The sequence below is a fragment of the Sesamum indicum genome, linkage group LG1, assembly GCF_000512975.1.
Source record: "Sesamum indicum cultivar Zhongzhi No. 13 linkage group LG1, S_indicum_v1.0, whole genome shotgun sequence".
Lineage (NCBI taxonomy): Eukaryota > Viridiplantae > Streptophyta > Magnoliopsida > Lamiales > Pedaliaceae > Sesamum > Sesamum indicum.
Window position 1 is genome coordinate 2,695,759 of NC_026145.1, and position 14,713 is coordinate 2,710,471.

At 32.0% G+C, this 14,713-nt stretch overlaps 1 protein-coding gene across 1 annotated transcript; it reads left to right on the forward strand.

Annotated features, from left to right (window-relative positions):
- On the forward strand, positions 11,087–13,806 carry LOC105155546 (ferruginol synthase-like). The gene is made up of 2 exons (XM_011071440.2): positions 11,087–12,203; positions 12,956–13,806. Exons 1-2 carry the CDS (start codon positions 11,307–11,309, stop codon positions 13,580–13,582), a joined length of 1,524 nt encoding a protein of 507 aa, XP_011069742.1. The 5' UTR covers positions 11,087–11,306; the 3' UTR covers positions 13,583–13,806.

The window sequence follows — 14,713 nt, forward strand, 5'->3', positions numbered from 1 at the left end:
TAAGAAGCCGTTACAATGACTGTAACAAAAACCATTGGAAAACATACAAAAACCGTAACAATAGAGGCCGTTCTTTTGTAATGACAATTACAAAATCTGTTACAAAGTAATGACTAAATTTTTTAACAGCTAGTTTTCAACGGTTATCTTAAGTGCTCCACAACCGCAGAGCTCCGACCTACATGATCGGGTGTGGCTCCCGAGCACTACATCAGAAGCATCGATCCCAACTAGCCTGATTATCCAACGCCCAAGCCACCAACTGATCCCTCGGCACTCAACGGGTACGACGACGAATACGCAGTTGCGGGATAAAATAATTTAGATTAGGATTATTTTTTTTGTATTTTGTATGAATACAATTTTGTATATAAATTATTCTTTTTGTTAGATTATGTGTTTTTTATAAATTCATTTAGTCAATTTTATAGAAATAAATATTAAATTATATTTAATAAAATTAAATAAAATAAATATTAAAAATATATTAAATAAATAATAATTTTTGTAACTGCATTTGTAACGGCTTTTGTAATATATACCAAGAACAGATAAAATCGTCAGGCCGTTACAAAGACTGTGTCAAAAATAGTTATCAATTTCAAAAGTGACCATTTAAAAAATTGCTACAAAAGCAGTTACAAATGCAATGGGAAAAACAGATAGAATATAATTCAAAACTGTTACAATGAATATTACAAAAATCATTTCAAATATCGAGCACAACCATACCTAAATGTATTACAAATAAGCCGGCTCGATTTTGAGCTCGAGCTCGAGTTTAATTGTGTCTGTTCACCAGCTCGCAAGCTTTTCTTATTTTTAATTTTTTTTTGTATTTTTTGATATATATTTTTATTTGTGAATTTTTTATATATTTAATTTTATATTTAATATTTGATTAATTTTATAATCAAAATTGACCATATATTATAATTATTAATCAATATCATATATTTTATTTTGGATAATAATCAATTATGGTACTTTTATTTATACATTTAACCTTTATTCAAAAATAAATTTAATCAATAATTTAGTAAATTATTATATTTTATTAACTTAAATTATTATTTAATATGACATATATAAACTTTATGTTATATTTAATATATATTTGTATTACGTTATACTTTTTTTAAATTGACAAACAATACACATATGATTTTTTTTATCTATTTTTGAGTTTTATATTTATATCAGGATACATACTATGCATTATGAAATCTATTTTATTATTTATAAATCTATGTTAAAATTTAGTAATTCCTATGAATTAATCTAAAAATAATGATAATGATAGTAATAGTTATGGTTGTACAATTTTAATTATTTAAATTATTACTTTGTTATATATATATATAATGAGATCAAAAAATTTAATCAACAATTACGGTATTTTAAAATTTGGGCACCCCATTCAACCAAATTTAAATATATATAAGACCGTGTCCATTAGATCATATCGAACGATTTGATTTAAAATCATATGGCCTAATTCTACGATACACCTATTTGAATTATTATTCTTATATTCCAAGTACGATATCTTGACATCCGTATATCCAATAAGTCTAAAACTTTACCAAGTGTATGTAAGTCTGATCATATCTAACGGTCTGATTTGAATTTTGATAGTCCGATTAACACATGTTGTTCAACAATGTAAGATGATAGTTACATCAATGTAATACTAATGTTTATAAATATATAATCTACTGCAGATTGTGAACATATATTGATCTCAACTATAAAATATTTTTATGTATTTCAATTGCATTATTGCAGATAATTGATACTTTTCTATAACTTTAAACTGTTTAGTATGATTTTTCTTTATACATTTTACTAATTATATTACTACTAAACTAATCAGTAGTTTATATTTATACAATTAATTAGAATTTCATACTATATTTTGGTATATTTATGTAAAAAATTGGTATATTTTATTACTTATAAATTTATGTAAAAAATTGGTGACACTCACAATATTATAATAATAATAATAATAATAATAATAATAATAAACAAAAGAACAAAAAATCGGCTTGAGCTCGAGCTCGAGCTCGAGCTTGAGTTCGTCAGATTGGCTCGAGCTTAGCATATAGGAGTCGAGTACAAAGGCCATTACAAAGACAAGTAAATCAAATTCAATTGAACTGTTACAAAAACAGTTCCAAATTTATTTTTTTTCATGTCACTAGGTTTGTAACGGCCTACAAGGGCCGATACAAAGACCGTTACAAATTGTAATGGATTTTTGTTAAGCCGTTACAAATAGTTTGTAATACTTCATTTAGCCACAATAGGACAGTTTGTTACAAAAATCTTTACAAATTAAAAAATAATTACAAATCAATAAAAAGGCCATTACAAAACCTGTTTCAGTAAAATAACTTTTTGTAGTGATATTAGGAGTTTTGGCATAATAATATATTTTTATGGTAAAAATAACTACAAAGGACATGATACGATTAGAATTAAATAAGTTGTTATTTTTGGACACATTTTGTATTTAGATACTTCTAGAATACTTTAATAAATAGTTGCATTAGTTTAACTTCAAATAAACATTTTATAGATTATCCTTTTTACAAAAATTAAAAAAATAACAAATTATTACCTAAACTTTTGAAGGAAAATAATATGTCTATTCATGCTAGTTGTACATAGATATGTATATGATACTTTTTTGTTAATGCAATGACTATTCACTACACAAAAATGCTGGATTTGTAACATTTTTTCTGGAACGACCTTATATGAACGACTTTTTAGCAACTTTGGAACGAAAAATATTTGCTGATGTCATATTTTCTGCAAGAAGAATCTCGTACGTTTCGAATGGAAAAATAGTTACAACGGCCGTTTCTATGCAGTTATATTCGTAAATTCGTTACAAAACCATTACAATTTGCAACGAATTTTGCAATTGCTATAAAAATTTAAAACGACTTCTCTTTCTACGAAAGCTCACCTTCCAAACATGGCAAAAAGGTCATTCTAAATCTATAATTCGCCATGGCCATTCCAAACACTGGTACAAATTTCTTACCACTACAAATTTACTATGATTTTTGGAATGACCACTGAAAAAAATAGAACTTTTGCTCCAAAAAATCGAATATAAAGTCGTTACAAAACATAATACACTTGAACGGTTCAAAAGCCATTCAAATAGCCATTCCAATTATCTGATATTTTTTGAAATATTTAAGTTTATAATATTGTATGAATAAGTGTAAGAATGGCAGCATGTTGTACTAGAAGGATGACGTTGATTTGGAGTACTTCAAGTTTTGTGGAAAGCTGACCCGAGGGCGAAACCCACGCTGGAAGAAGTCTCCATATGCCGTGTTTAGGTACTTGCCGCTTACTCCCTGACTGCAGAGCTTGAATTTTTCTAGGGCAACATCCAAGCACAGGACGTGACATGCCACACATCAGAAGGAAGAGGAGTCAATGTGTCATCCATCTCGATGCCGAGGCTTGGAAGTATTTTGACCGGATGTATCCCAATTTTACAGAAGTATCACGTAATGTTTTGCTGGGCTTTTGCACAGATGGTTTTGCGCCTCATTGTAAGTATGATCGTAATTATTCATGTTGGCTCGTTATCATTAGAACATACAATCTCCCCCTTGGTATGTGCATGAGTTCTAAGTACATGTCATGACAATGATGATCCCTGGCCCTTCTAATCCAAAGTTTCTGACTGAAGAACTGCTATTGTGGCATGTGGGTATTCGAATATACGACAATGCCACGGACAAGGTATTTATTATGTGGGTTGCGTTGATGTGGACTGTGAACGACCTACCCACCTCTGGGTGGAGTACCATCGGTGTTATGGGTTGTCCAGTTTGTATAGATGACACACGGGCATTCCATCTGCAGCACTCTAGGAAAGCGTGCTACTTTGACTGCCACAGATAGTTTTTCCTTAAGGACCATCCCTACGTACAGAACATGAAAGCCTTCATAAAGAATCTATGGAATATAAGGTTGCATGTCCGAGGCTGACAGGAGAGCAGATCTGCGATTGGGTTGCAAACAACAGTACTGCAGTTGAAATATCATTGATGCTCCCTTTTGGCTATGGTAGCTACCACAAGTGGATGATCTCACAGAATGAAGTATGCCTTGTAAAAATGGTGATCTCACAAGCAACGAAGATGGAATCCAACATTCTATTTTCAACTACCCCAATTGAGCTATTTGTGCCTCAAATAAGAGATGGCTTAGTAGATCAAAACAACACATAATCGAAATCTACATACTGACCAATTATGAAGTAGTCACGCCATATTATGAGTAAGTTGTTATTGTCATAATTTGAAATTTTAATTTACATGTTAAGTGTACATATATATATATATATATTATTTAACTGAATTTTTACACAAATCATTCTTGAATGAACTATACTAGCACTACCAGTCGGACGACCTAATTATTGATCCACTTGTATCAACCAATTCTAAGGATTGGTCCAAACGGTGTGTAAGTGTATGCATCTTTTTAATAATTGACACTATATGTTATGCTACATACAAAATTGTATAATATATGAACATCCAGGTCTATCCCGAGTTAACTACATGGACAACGAGCTCCTAAAATCTCATTATTGGGGTCCTAGTGCAGAGGTGACAATGTTCCTTGCTACTTTGTCAATGATTACAATTTCCACACAGAACGTCACAATGTCGACAAGTGAAGTACCCACTTATTCCGAACCTGCACATTTTTGTTCAAGTATCGTTAGGTAGATCCAGTAAGAGGCATGAAGGTATACCCACGATATCACTTTGCTGATGTAAACTTCAAAAAGGTGTATCAAAAGAGTAAAGTATTCATACTGACAAGCAGTACAGTGTACTACACTTAATACCCAAGTATGAAGAGTGACAAAGCGGATTGGATGACTGTTTGCAAAACAAAGGCTTGAAGAGTTGTTATGAGTCTCGGTGCACTGATATCACATATCAACTCGAAGAAGTCGTCCCAAACCCTGATGTTGCTACGTACAATCAAACTTACGATCTCCATCATCCCGATGGTATACAAATTGTGGTTGATCTTTTGAATGCACACCAGTAGGGGCAGGTACATCAAGGACGCAACATGTTCAAACTAATAATGAAAAAGAAGAGGATGATGAAGATGGCTTTGACAACTACAAGATTGATTAATATGATGCTACATAATCTAGAGTTTTGTAATGAAATATTACAATTTTGGAATATCGTGTTAAAAAATTAATTTTTTTTTTAAAAAAATTAATTTGTAATGGCCAAAAATTAATCAGGTCGTTACAAGGGCCGTTACAATGTGTGGCGGCAAACTTTTTGCGCCAACATGGAAAATGGAGGGAATGATGTTTTGTAATGGAAAATTTTAAATAGCCATTAGAAATGTCGATCCATATGAAATTATTGGTGGCAAAATGAAAAAATTTGGGCGGGAGGGATTTTAGCTCGGGCTTCTAACGAGCACGAGCTCGAGCTTAATTTCTTTTGTTCTTGCTCGTGAGTTTTTTTTAATTTGTTTTATGTATATTTTTATTTTTAAAATTATTATATATTTACATCTATATTTAATAGTTTATCAATTTTTTATACTCAAAATTGACATAGATTATAATTATTAATCAATATCATACATTTTAATTTTAGATAATAATAAACTATAGCGCTTTTATTTTATACATTTAATCTTTATACAAAAACAACCTTAATTAATAATATAATAAGTATTAATATTTTTTTAAGATAATTATTTAATATGACATACATAATTTTTATGTTATATTTTAATATCTATTTGTAATCTCTAATACTTTTTTAAATTGACAATCCTGAAAATTAACTTATAATTTTTATATCTAATTATGAATTTTATAGGGCAAAATCTTGTTTTGGTACCATTAAAAAAGGTCAATTTTGTTTTTGGTACCACACATTTTGCAAGTTCGGGTTTTGGCACCATTAAACCAAAAAATGAACATTTTTGGTACCAACTTAACAGCAGAGCCCATGTGCCATGCACATGGGCCTTAACGGTCGTTAAATCCCATTAAATCACGTGCCAATTTTGTTGACCTCTAAAGACCAAAAAAACGGGCAAAATACAGAACCCTCTTTCACTCCTCCAAAGAAGAAACTTTCCCCTTTTGAAAAAAACTCTAACCTCAAAATAGAAGATAAATTCGAAGTTGAGAATCTGAATTCGAGAGCGAGGAGGCTAGTGTTCGTGGTTGATTTGAAGAAATGGCATTGACGCCCATCCTTCGACCTAATTCATTGGTGTCAGATGGTGTGCCCGATTATGGTGAGTTTTTTTTCTTCTTCTAAACTTTTGTAGTTAAATTAGATAATAGTTTCTTTTGTCTCTAAAGTAGGATTTGGAGTCCAACAAAAAATAATTGTACCATTGGCTTTAGAAGAAGAGTTATTTTTAGGTAACTCAAAGTCTTCAGACGAACCGAAACAGAAGTTTTATTGCAAAATGTCAAGAAATTGAAAATTGTATATTTACATATCGTGTTCTGCTTTTAGGGGAGTTGATGTGGAGGATGAGAATGGAAAGTGTATATTTACCTATAGTGTTATGCTTTTACTCCATTTGTTGCAACAAGAAATTGAAATCCTATTTTGTTAAAAAGTGCGATTTAATGTATTAATTATTTTTCTATTGGCATTACAATTGTAAGCAACAACACTTAAGTACAATTATAACATTGGTTGTTTTGGATTGTCCATCATAAGTTATCATATGACAAATGCTTTTGTCTGTTATGGACTCTGTAGAATTACATTCTATAGCATAATAGTAAATCATGAATCAGAGTGCAGTAGTGAGTGCTGTGAATTGTTATTGTTGTCTCTATCCTATGATTGATAAATTTTTTCTGGTTTAATTAGAACTTCATTAGCTCTGTATTGTAAGTTTTACAAGTCATTCCAGTTTTGCAATTACTTGTTTGGAATTTGGCATCTTATGTTTAAATATTTTAATTTGTTATATTATTTCTAAAATGGGTTATAATTATAGTGCTTTAATGCAATTTTAGCTATACAACTATTGGATTCTCCTAACTGGTGATGTTACCAAGTTTCATTCGTTTATAGTAGCATGGTAGGCTAGATGTTTTTGCTAATATTTAAACATGAGAAGTTGAGAATTGTTTAATTTATTTATTTGTGACTGGTGCTATTATTTATATTTGCAGGTAAATATAAATTTCTTATCAGCTTACGAATTTATCATTTGCAGACCTTTTTCAACCTATAGATGGCCATGGGGGTGAGATTAGGGTATACCTTGAAGCAGTTAGAAGCCCCATTGTTGCTGCTGAAATTCAGGGGGGTGATAAGGGTAAGAATATTGCGACTGAGGGTGATAAGGGCAAGAATATTGTGATCGAGCGTAATAAGGGAAAAAATACTATAACTGAGGGTGATAAGGAAAAAAAACTGTGATTGAGGGTGATAAGAAAAAAAATACTGTGACAGAGGAAAAATCTGTGCCATATAATAGAGACAAAGGGAAGGGTGTGATAATAGAAGAGAGTGAGGATGGTGAGATAAGGGAGTATGTAATGACCAGAATGCAACAACTTAGGGATAGAGCTGAGAGGTTGTGGGAAGGCAGGAAATTATGCCCAAAGATAAAGAAGATTGTGGATAATAATTTGAAAAAAGCCGCTGATTGCATCCCAGTGAAGTCTGACGACATACATTATGAGGTACAATATTTTGATGGTGCAAGATACACAATTGACTTGAAGGAAAAAACTTGTTCTTGTGGATCATGGGATTTGACAGGTATCCCATGCAACCATACAATGAGTGCAATATCTGCACAAGTTTTGGATCCTGATAATTTTGTGCACGAGTGTTATCATGTTGACCCTTTCTGCAAGGTATATGCACCAGCAATCATGCCTCTTGATGGACTCAAAATGTGGGAAAAAGCTGGTTACATTCCACCTGTGCCTCCAAATTTTGAGAGGAAAAAGGGGAGGCCTGCAAGGGCAAGGAGATTGGAACCTGACGAGATTCGGAAGGGCAAGAAACCTGCAACAGTAATCAACAAATTGCCAAGGCAAAGAGGAAAAAGGATATGCAAATTCTGTCATTAAGTAGGACACACGACAAAAGGTTGCAAGTGGAAGAAATTTGCTGAAGAATTCCCAGTCGAAGATGGGTTTGAGTAGACTGCAGCAACTGAACATGTAACAGCACCTGTACAACAAGATGAGGTGATTGTGAATGAAGATTGCCCCCCAATAAGCCAACCTGAAGTAGTTAGTCAACCTAAAACTGATGGTTCTGTAAGTTTTCATTATTTTTATTTGTTTACTATTAATATAAAATTATGAATTTTTATTTTTCTATTCTACTGTTGGTATTAAGTTTTTATAATTAAGTAGTTACTATTAATGTTGTTATTCATGCTATTCTAATATTGGTGTTGGTGTTCATGCTACTGTACTGGTGTTGGTGTTAGTGTTGTTCATATTTCGGTACTGGTGTTAGTGTTGTTGTTCATGTTCCTATACTGGTGTGGTGTTAGTGTTAGTGTTGTTGTTCCTATTTCGGTACTGGTGTTGGTGTTAGTGTTGTTGTTCATGTTTCTATACTGGTGTTGGTGTTAGTGTCGTTGTTGTTGTTTCTATTCTAGTGTTGATGTTAATGTTGTTTCATATTACATGGACAAGATCAAATTAATGCCCTTGTATTAGTACCAACACCACGTTTCATGCATGCAAGAGTCAACATTAGGGCACCACCACCAATGGTAGGACACCCTCCTGGTTTTGTTTCTCATCCCACACAAGGTAAATAATTCACATTAAATTTTATCATGCTATCATAATTCTGTTTCGTATCTAATCAGCCTTAACTTGAATATGACAGGTCCTATTGGAGATATCATTATACAGGATGGTATAAAATATGTCACTTTATCAAATTTGCGCAGTGTAATGACATCTCAGAAGGCACAATCTATGGATAAAGGAAAGAGAAAGATGTAGACAAAAAAGTAGAGACTTTTTGTATAGGTTGAAGTCTTTTGGCAGGTTATTAGTGAAAAATTGTGCATTGCAATGCATCTCTTTTGTCAAGTGAGTTTTGCCAAATCAGGTTTAATGAGCTCAAATCGTGCATTTATAATCAATATATTTTGCTTCAGATTTATGGATTTTATCCTTTCTTTTGAAATGTGTTGTATTACTTATGGTACCAAAAAAGTTTATTTTTAGGTTTAATGGTACCAAAATACAAAGGAATGTTGGAAGACCATTTTTTCCTCTTTTTTCTCAGCCTCACGTGACTTTTCCCGTCAAAATTGTGCGGTTGACGGCCGTTAAGGTACACATGGGCTCTACTGTTAAGTTGGTACCAAAAATGTTCATTTTTTGGTTTAATGGTACCAAACTCGAACTTGCAAAATGTGTGGTACCAAAAATAAAACTGACCTTTTTTAATGATACCAAAATAAGATTTTGCCCGAATTTTATATTTATATCAAGATACATAATATGCAATCTATTCTATTACTTATAATTCTATTTTATGAATTAATCTAAAGATCATATAATAATAATAATAATAATTACAACGATGATGACGATGATGATGGTTGAACAATTTTAATTATTTTTTATTATAATTTTATTATGTATATACAATGAGATCAATTAGTATTTTGTACTTTGGTTAAAAAAATTGTTTCTTAGATTTTTTTGTATGTAACGAGATCAACAAGCTTAATCAATAATTTAGTAAGTTTTAATACTTCTTTTAAAATAATATTTAATATAACACATATAAATTTTATGCTATATTTTAATATCTATTTGTAATCTTTTATATTTTTTTAAATTGAAAAGTTCCTAACAAATAATTTATAATTTTTTATATTTATTTATGAGTTTTATGCTTATATCAAGATATACAGTATGCAATCTGTTTTATTACTTGTAAATTTATGTCAAAATTTGGCGATTCCCATAAATTGATCTAAAGATCAGAATAATAATAATAATAATAATAATAATAATAATGACGATGATGGTGATGATGGTGGTGGTGGTTGAATAATTTTAATTATTTTTATTGTTATTTTATTATATTTAATGAGATAAATTATAATTTTGTACTTTGATTTAAAAATTCGTCTCTTAAATTTCCTTTGTATATAATATGATTAACAACTTTTATAAAATAACTTATGTATAGTTTTTTATATTAATATTAATAATCATATAAAATTATATGCAAGTATTTTGATAATTTGATGTATATATATTTATGAACTTTAACGAATTATATTCCACCTAAACGAATTAGTAATTTATATTTACTAATCGTTGCTTGACCCACCACCTATCGTTGACCTTGACCCACCACCTATCGTTGACCTTGACCCACCACCTATCAGTAATTTATATAAACTGGACCTTGACCCATCAGTAATTTATATAAACTAGACCTTGACCCACCACCTATCGTTGCTTCTCGGACGACATCTCGTCTTTCTTCTTCGCGATTTTTCCGCAGTTTAGCAAGTGGGGCAAGTATCCTTATTAATTAATGGGAAGCCCATATTTTCAATTCAAAGCTTCCTTAATATATTTTATCATCTATAGTAAAGAGATATACCTCATCACAAGATAAACGATCTTTGTTTATTCATTAATTAGTTGTGGTCGTACACAATTTCTACTCGTATCTAAAAGAATCTTGGTATAAAATGATAAAAAAAAAAGTTTTGTGAAAAGAATAAATTATAATAAATGTGAAGAAGTAAGGTGAGAGGGAAATGTGGAGTCGTGGGTCATTAAAAGAAAAAATTATAATTATAAAATTATTAAAAAATATTAAAATTATTAATTTAACCAAATTTTTTTAAAGAAAAGAAATAAATAAAGAATAAATTTGGATATTCAAATATTGATAGGACAAAAAAAATTCTTTTATATTAATATAGATGTAGAAAGCTGATAATGCTCAAGTCAATTGGAAACAGTAATGAGACTTAGGTTATATAAACAAGGATGAGATATATCCGAGGCATCACACGTAATAATATAACTCGAATCTGACTCGATCCAACTTATATCAATTATATGAAAAAAATTTCAATTCCTGAAATATCATATTACTATGATAGAGGGTTCCTCTTAAAGCTATCATTATATGATTATATCTTCAGACTGAAAGCTTCCATTAGCAGAGCGAGATTGAGAGTAAATAATCCAAGAAGCAGTAGAATCACTAGCCCCCAAAAATATGGATCAGTACTATACTGCTATCACTACAGCACTGGTAATTTGCATCATCTGGTGCATAAAAATCTCCCTCAACCCTGCAAGAGGAACTCCTCCCTTGCCACCAGGCCCCCGGGGCTTGCCCATCCTCGGGTACTTGCCATTTCTGGACAACAATTTACTCCATCAGTTTGCAGATCTGGCACAGCGATATGGTCCAATCTACAAGCTCTACCTTGGGAACAGATTGTGTGTCGTGATCAACTCACCATCCCTCGTTAAAGAAGTGGTTCGCGATCAGGAGTCGATTTTCGCTGACCGCGACGTCAACATTGCAGCACTAGCGGCATCCTACGGTGGAAAGGACATAGTATTTTCGCCACTCAATTCCGAGTGGCGGACCATGCGGAAAATCTTGGCCCGGGAGGTGTTCAGTAACAACAGTCTCCAGGGGTCGTACAATCTTCGGAAGGAAGAGGTCAGAAAGGCCATCAACCGTGTCTACAAAGATGCCGGAAAGCCTGTCCACTTCGGTGAGCTATCGTCTCGAACTGTACTTAATATCATAATGAACTTGCTGTGGGGCAGCATAGTCGAAGGGGAAGAGTGCGAAAGAGTTGGAGAAGAGGTCCGGGAAGTTATCACGAAGCTTGTGGATCTGCTGGCAAAGCCAAATATTTCCGACTTTTTTCCAGTCCTTGCCCGGTTTGATATTCAAGGAGTGAAGAAAGAAACGGAGGGTTATGTACAATCTAGGGAGAGGATTTACGACGACATTATTGCTAGACGTAGAAAGATGTCATCTGGAGAAATCAAGAGAGATGGCAAGAAGGATTTACTTCAAGTCCTGTTAGAGTTACAAGAGAAAGAAGATCCTGAGATGCCAATCAGTCTCAGACAAATCAAGGCCATATTGATGGTAAGCTTTGTTTTATTCTTGCTTTACTTTCAACAAAATCAGCAGAATTACTTTAAATTCCCCTCCCTTTTTTTAATTATAAAAATCTATCTTTCAAATTTACAGTCATTTTGCTTGAAGGGTGGTGGAAAAATGATATTGTTCTTCATTTAATTTGTGGGAGCGGATATTGTAATTGTTATTTTGAAATACATTTTGGCACCGTTTGATCGTTTCAAAAAAACAACCCATAAGAAAGGGGGATCATGACGTCATCTGCCAAGTTCCATTCCTATTGTGTTCTATTACCTGATCCAATATGGAACGGGTTTTGGAACGGCCATTTGATCCGTGCCAAATACCACATTTTTTTGCAGTGAAAGTTTAGGTAATAATTCGTCATGTTTTTTACTGTAAAAAGATTACCTATTAAATTTTTATTTTAAATTAAATTAATATGTACTATTTATAAAAGCATTTTAAAAAAATTTAAAGCAAAATATGTCAAGAAGTAACAACTTATATGATACTAATAGTATCATGCCCATTTTAGTCATTTTACCAATAAAAGACCTTATTACGCCAAATACGCTAACATCTTATAAACTTCATCATATTATTTTATCCAAACACTTTAGGAACTTACTTTTAGAATAAGATTCAACATCTTATAAGCTTCTAAAACATCTTATAAGATGTTTTAAAAAATTTAGCTAAACAACCTCTAAGTCATTAAACTCAAAATTTGGCCATTGACTATTTTTGTGTGACAGGATGTTGTAGCAGGTGGGAGTGAGACTTCAGCAACAATGATTGAGTGGGTAATGGCTGATCTTTTGAGTAATCCAGAGGTCATGGAAAAGGTACAAAAAGAATTATCCGAAGTGGTGGGATTGAACAGCATAGTTGAAGAGTTCCATACTCCTAAATTGAAGTACTTGGAAGCAGTTCTTAAAGAAACAATGCGTTTACATCCAGCCGTACCCCTCTTGGTCCCAAGGTCTTCAAACAAAACTTCCGTAGTCGGGGGATACATTGTCCCAAAAGGAACCAGAGTCTTCATAAACATTGGGTGGATCCAAAGGGATCCATCTATTTGGGATAGTCCTTCTGAATTTAAGCCCGAGAGGTTTCTAGATGGCAACGAAAAATATAATTTCAGTGGTAACAATTTTCATTATCTCCCTTTTGGATCAGGGAGAAGGATTTGTCCTGGCCTGCCCCTTGCTGAGAAAATGCTCATGTATTTACTAGCTTCACTTCTGCATTCATTTGAATGGAAGCTACCAGATGGGAAAACAGTCGATATGTCGGCCACATTTGGGATTGTCCTGAGGAAAACTACACCACTGCTTGCTACACCCTCGCCCAGGTTATCTGAACCAAACCTGTATGCATAATTTCATATTATGTTAGTGTTTATGACATTGTTGAATAAACTGGAAGTTGCCGTTGCTATAAGATCATAGAACTTCGTGTCTCGTACACATCTCTTAAGTGTTGGCCATTTGAGTTCCCAGAAACTCTAATTTAGATTTGGTTTGTAATTGAATTAAAGTCATAATGCTGAATGACTAATGCTAAATGAATTTACTGTATTTATATTGAGGTGAAAGATTCATCATTGTAATGAGTTTTAAGCATTTTTATGTATGAATTTACAACTGCAGGGATTCAACATAAATTAAGAACAGTAATGCAAACTGTTGTGTCAACATTTTTCTTGGCAAATTGTAATATTGGTCTCTATACTTTCCCAAATTTTGTTTTGGTACCAAATCTTTCAAAAAAAAAAAAAAAATAGCAAAGTTATTCCCAAAAGTACCTTAGTTTTTAACACAGCCAGCACATGTAATTTCACACTTGGCTGTTTAACCCAACCAACAATATTGCACTTTTAGTCCATTTGCGGTCTTCTTAGATAGTCTCAAATTTCAGGTTCAAATTTTTAAAAATTATGCATTGATTGTACTCTTTAAAATATTCAGTTAAATAGGTAATGAAATTTGAATATGCAGACATATATCACTGTCAGTTCATTACAATATAATTGAGGGAAAATATGCATGACTATTGCGTTCAAATAATAATAAGTTTTATTTAAAATTATGTCAACGTATTTAATAGTTAACTAAGAACGGCCTATTTATATATTAAATATTAATATACATTTCTATTATGCAATGCATTTACTGATTATATATTATGTACAATTTTATAATATACTTAAATATAAGTTGTGTATAAGTTCAATTAATATTTATCACTTTCCCTGCAAATCTTTCTCATAGGAATTTAATTTTGTTTAATATTTATCACTCCTATTTTGCCAACAATAAGGAAATATCCACTTAAAGTCCTTCACGTGTCAAGCACATGTAATTATTTATTTATTACAGTGAACTTACAGATACATATTATGTTGTTTGTCTTTGAAGAAATATATGAAAGAGGACAATTTTGAATACATAAATTTTGAATTTGGGATAATAGAATGTTGAGTTCCTAAAATTTGAGACTACATATGAAGA

Excerpts from the sequence above, each read along its gene's own strand:
- LOC105155546 (XM_011071440.2), top strand. The coding sequence starts at position 11,307 with ATGGATCAGTACTATACTGCTATCACTACAGCACTGGTAATTTGCATC. Across the intron at positions 12,204-12,955 it reads AAATCAAGGCCATATTGATG|GATGTTGTAGCAGGTGGGAG; the intron begins GTAAGCTTTGTT and ends TTTGTGTGACAG.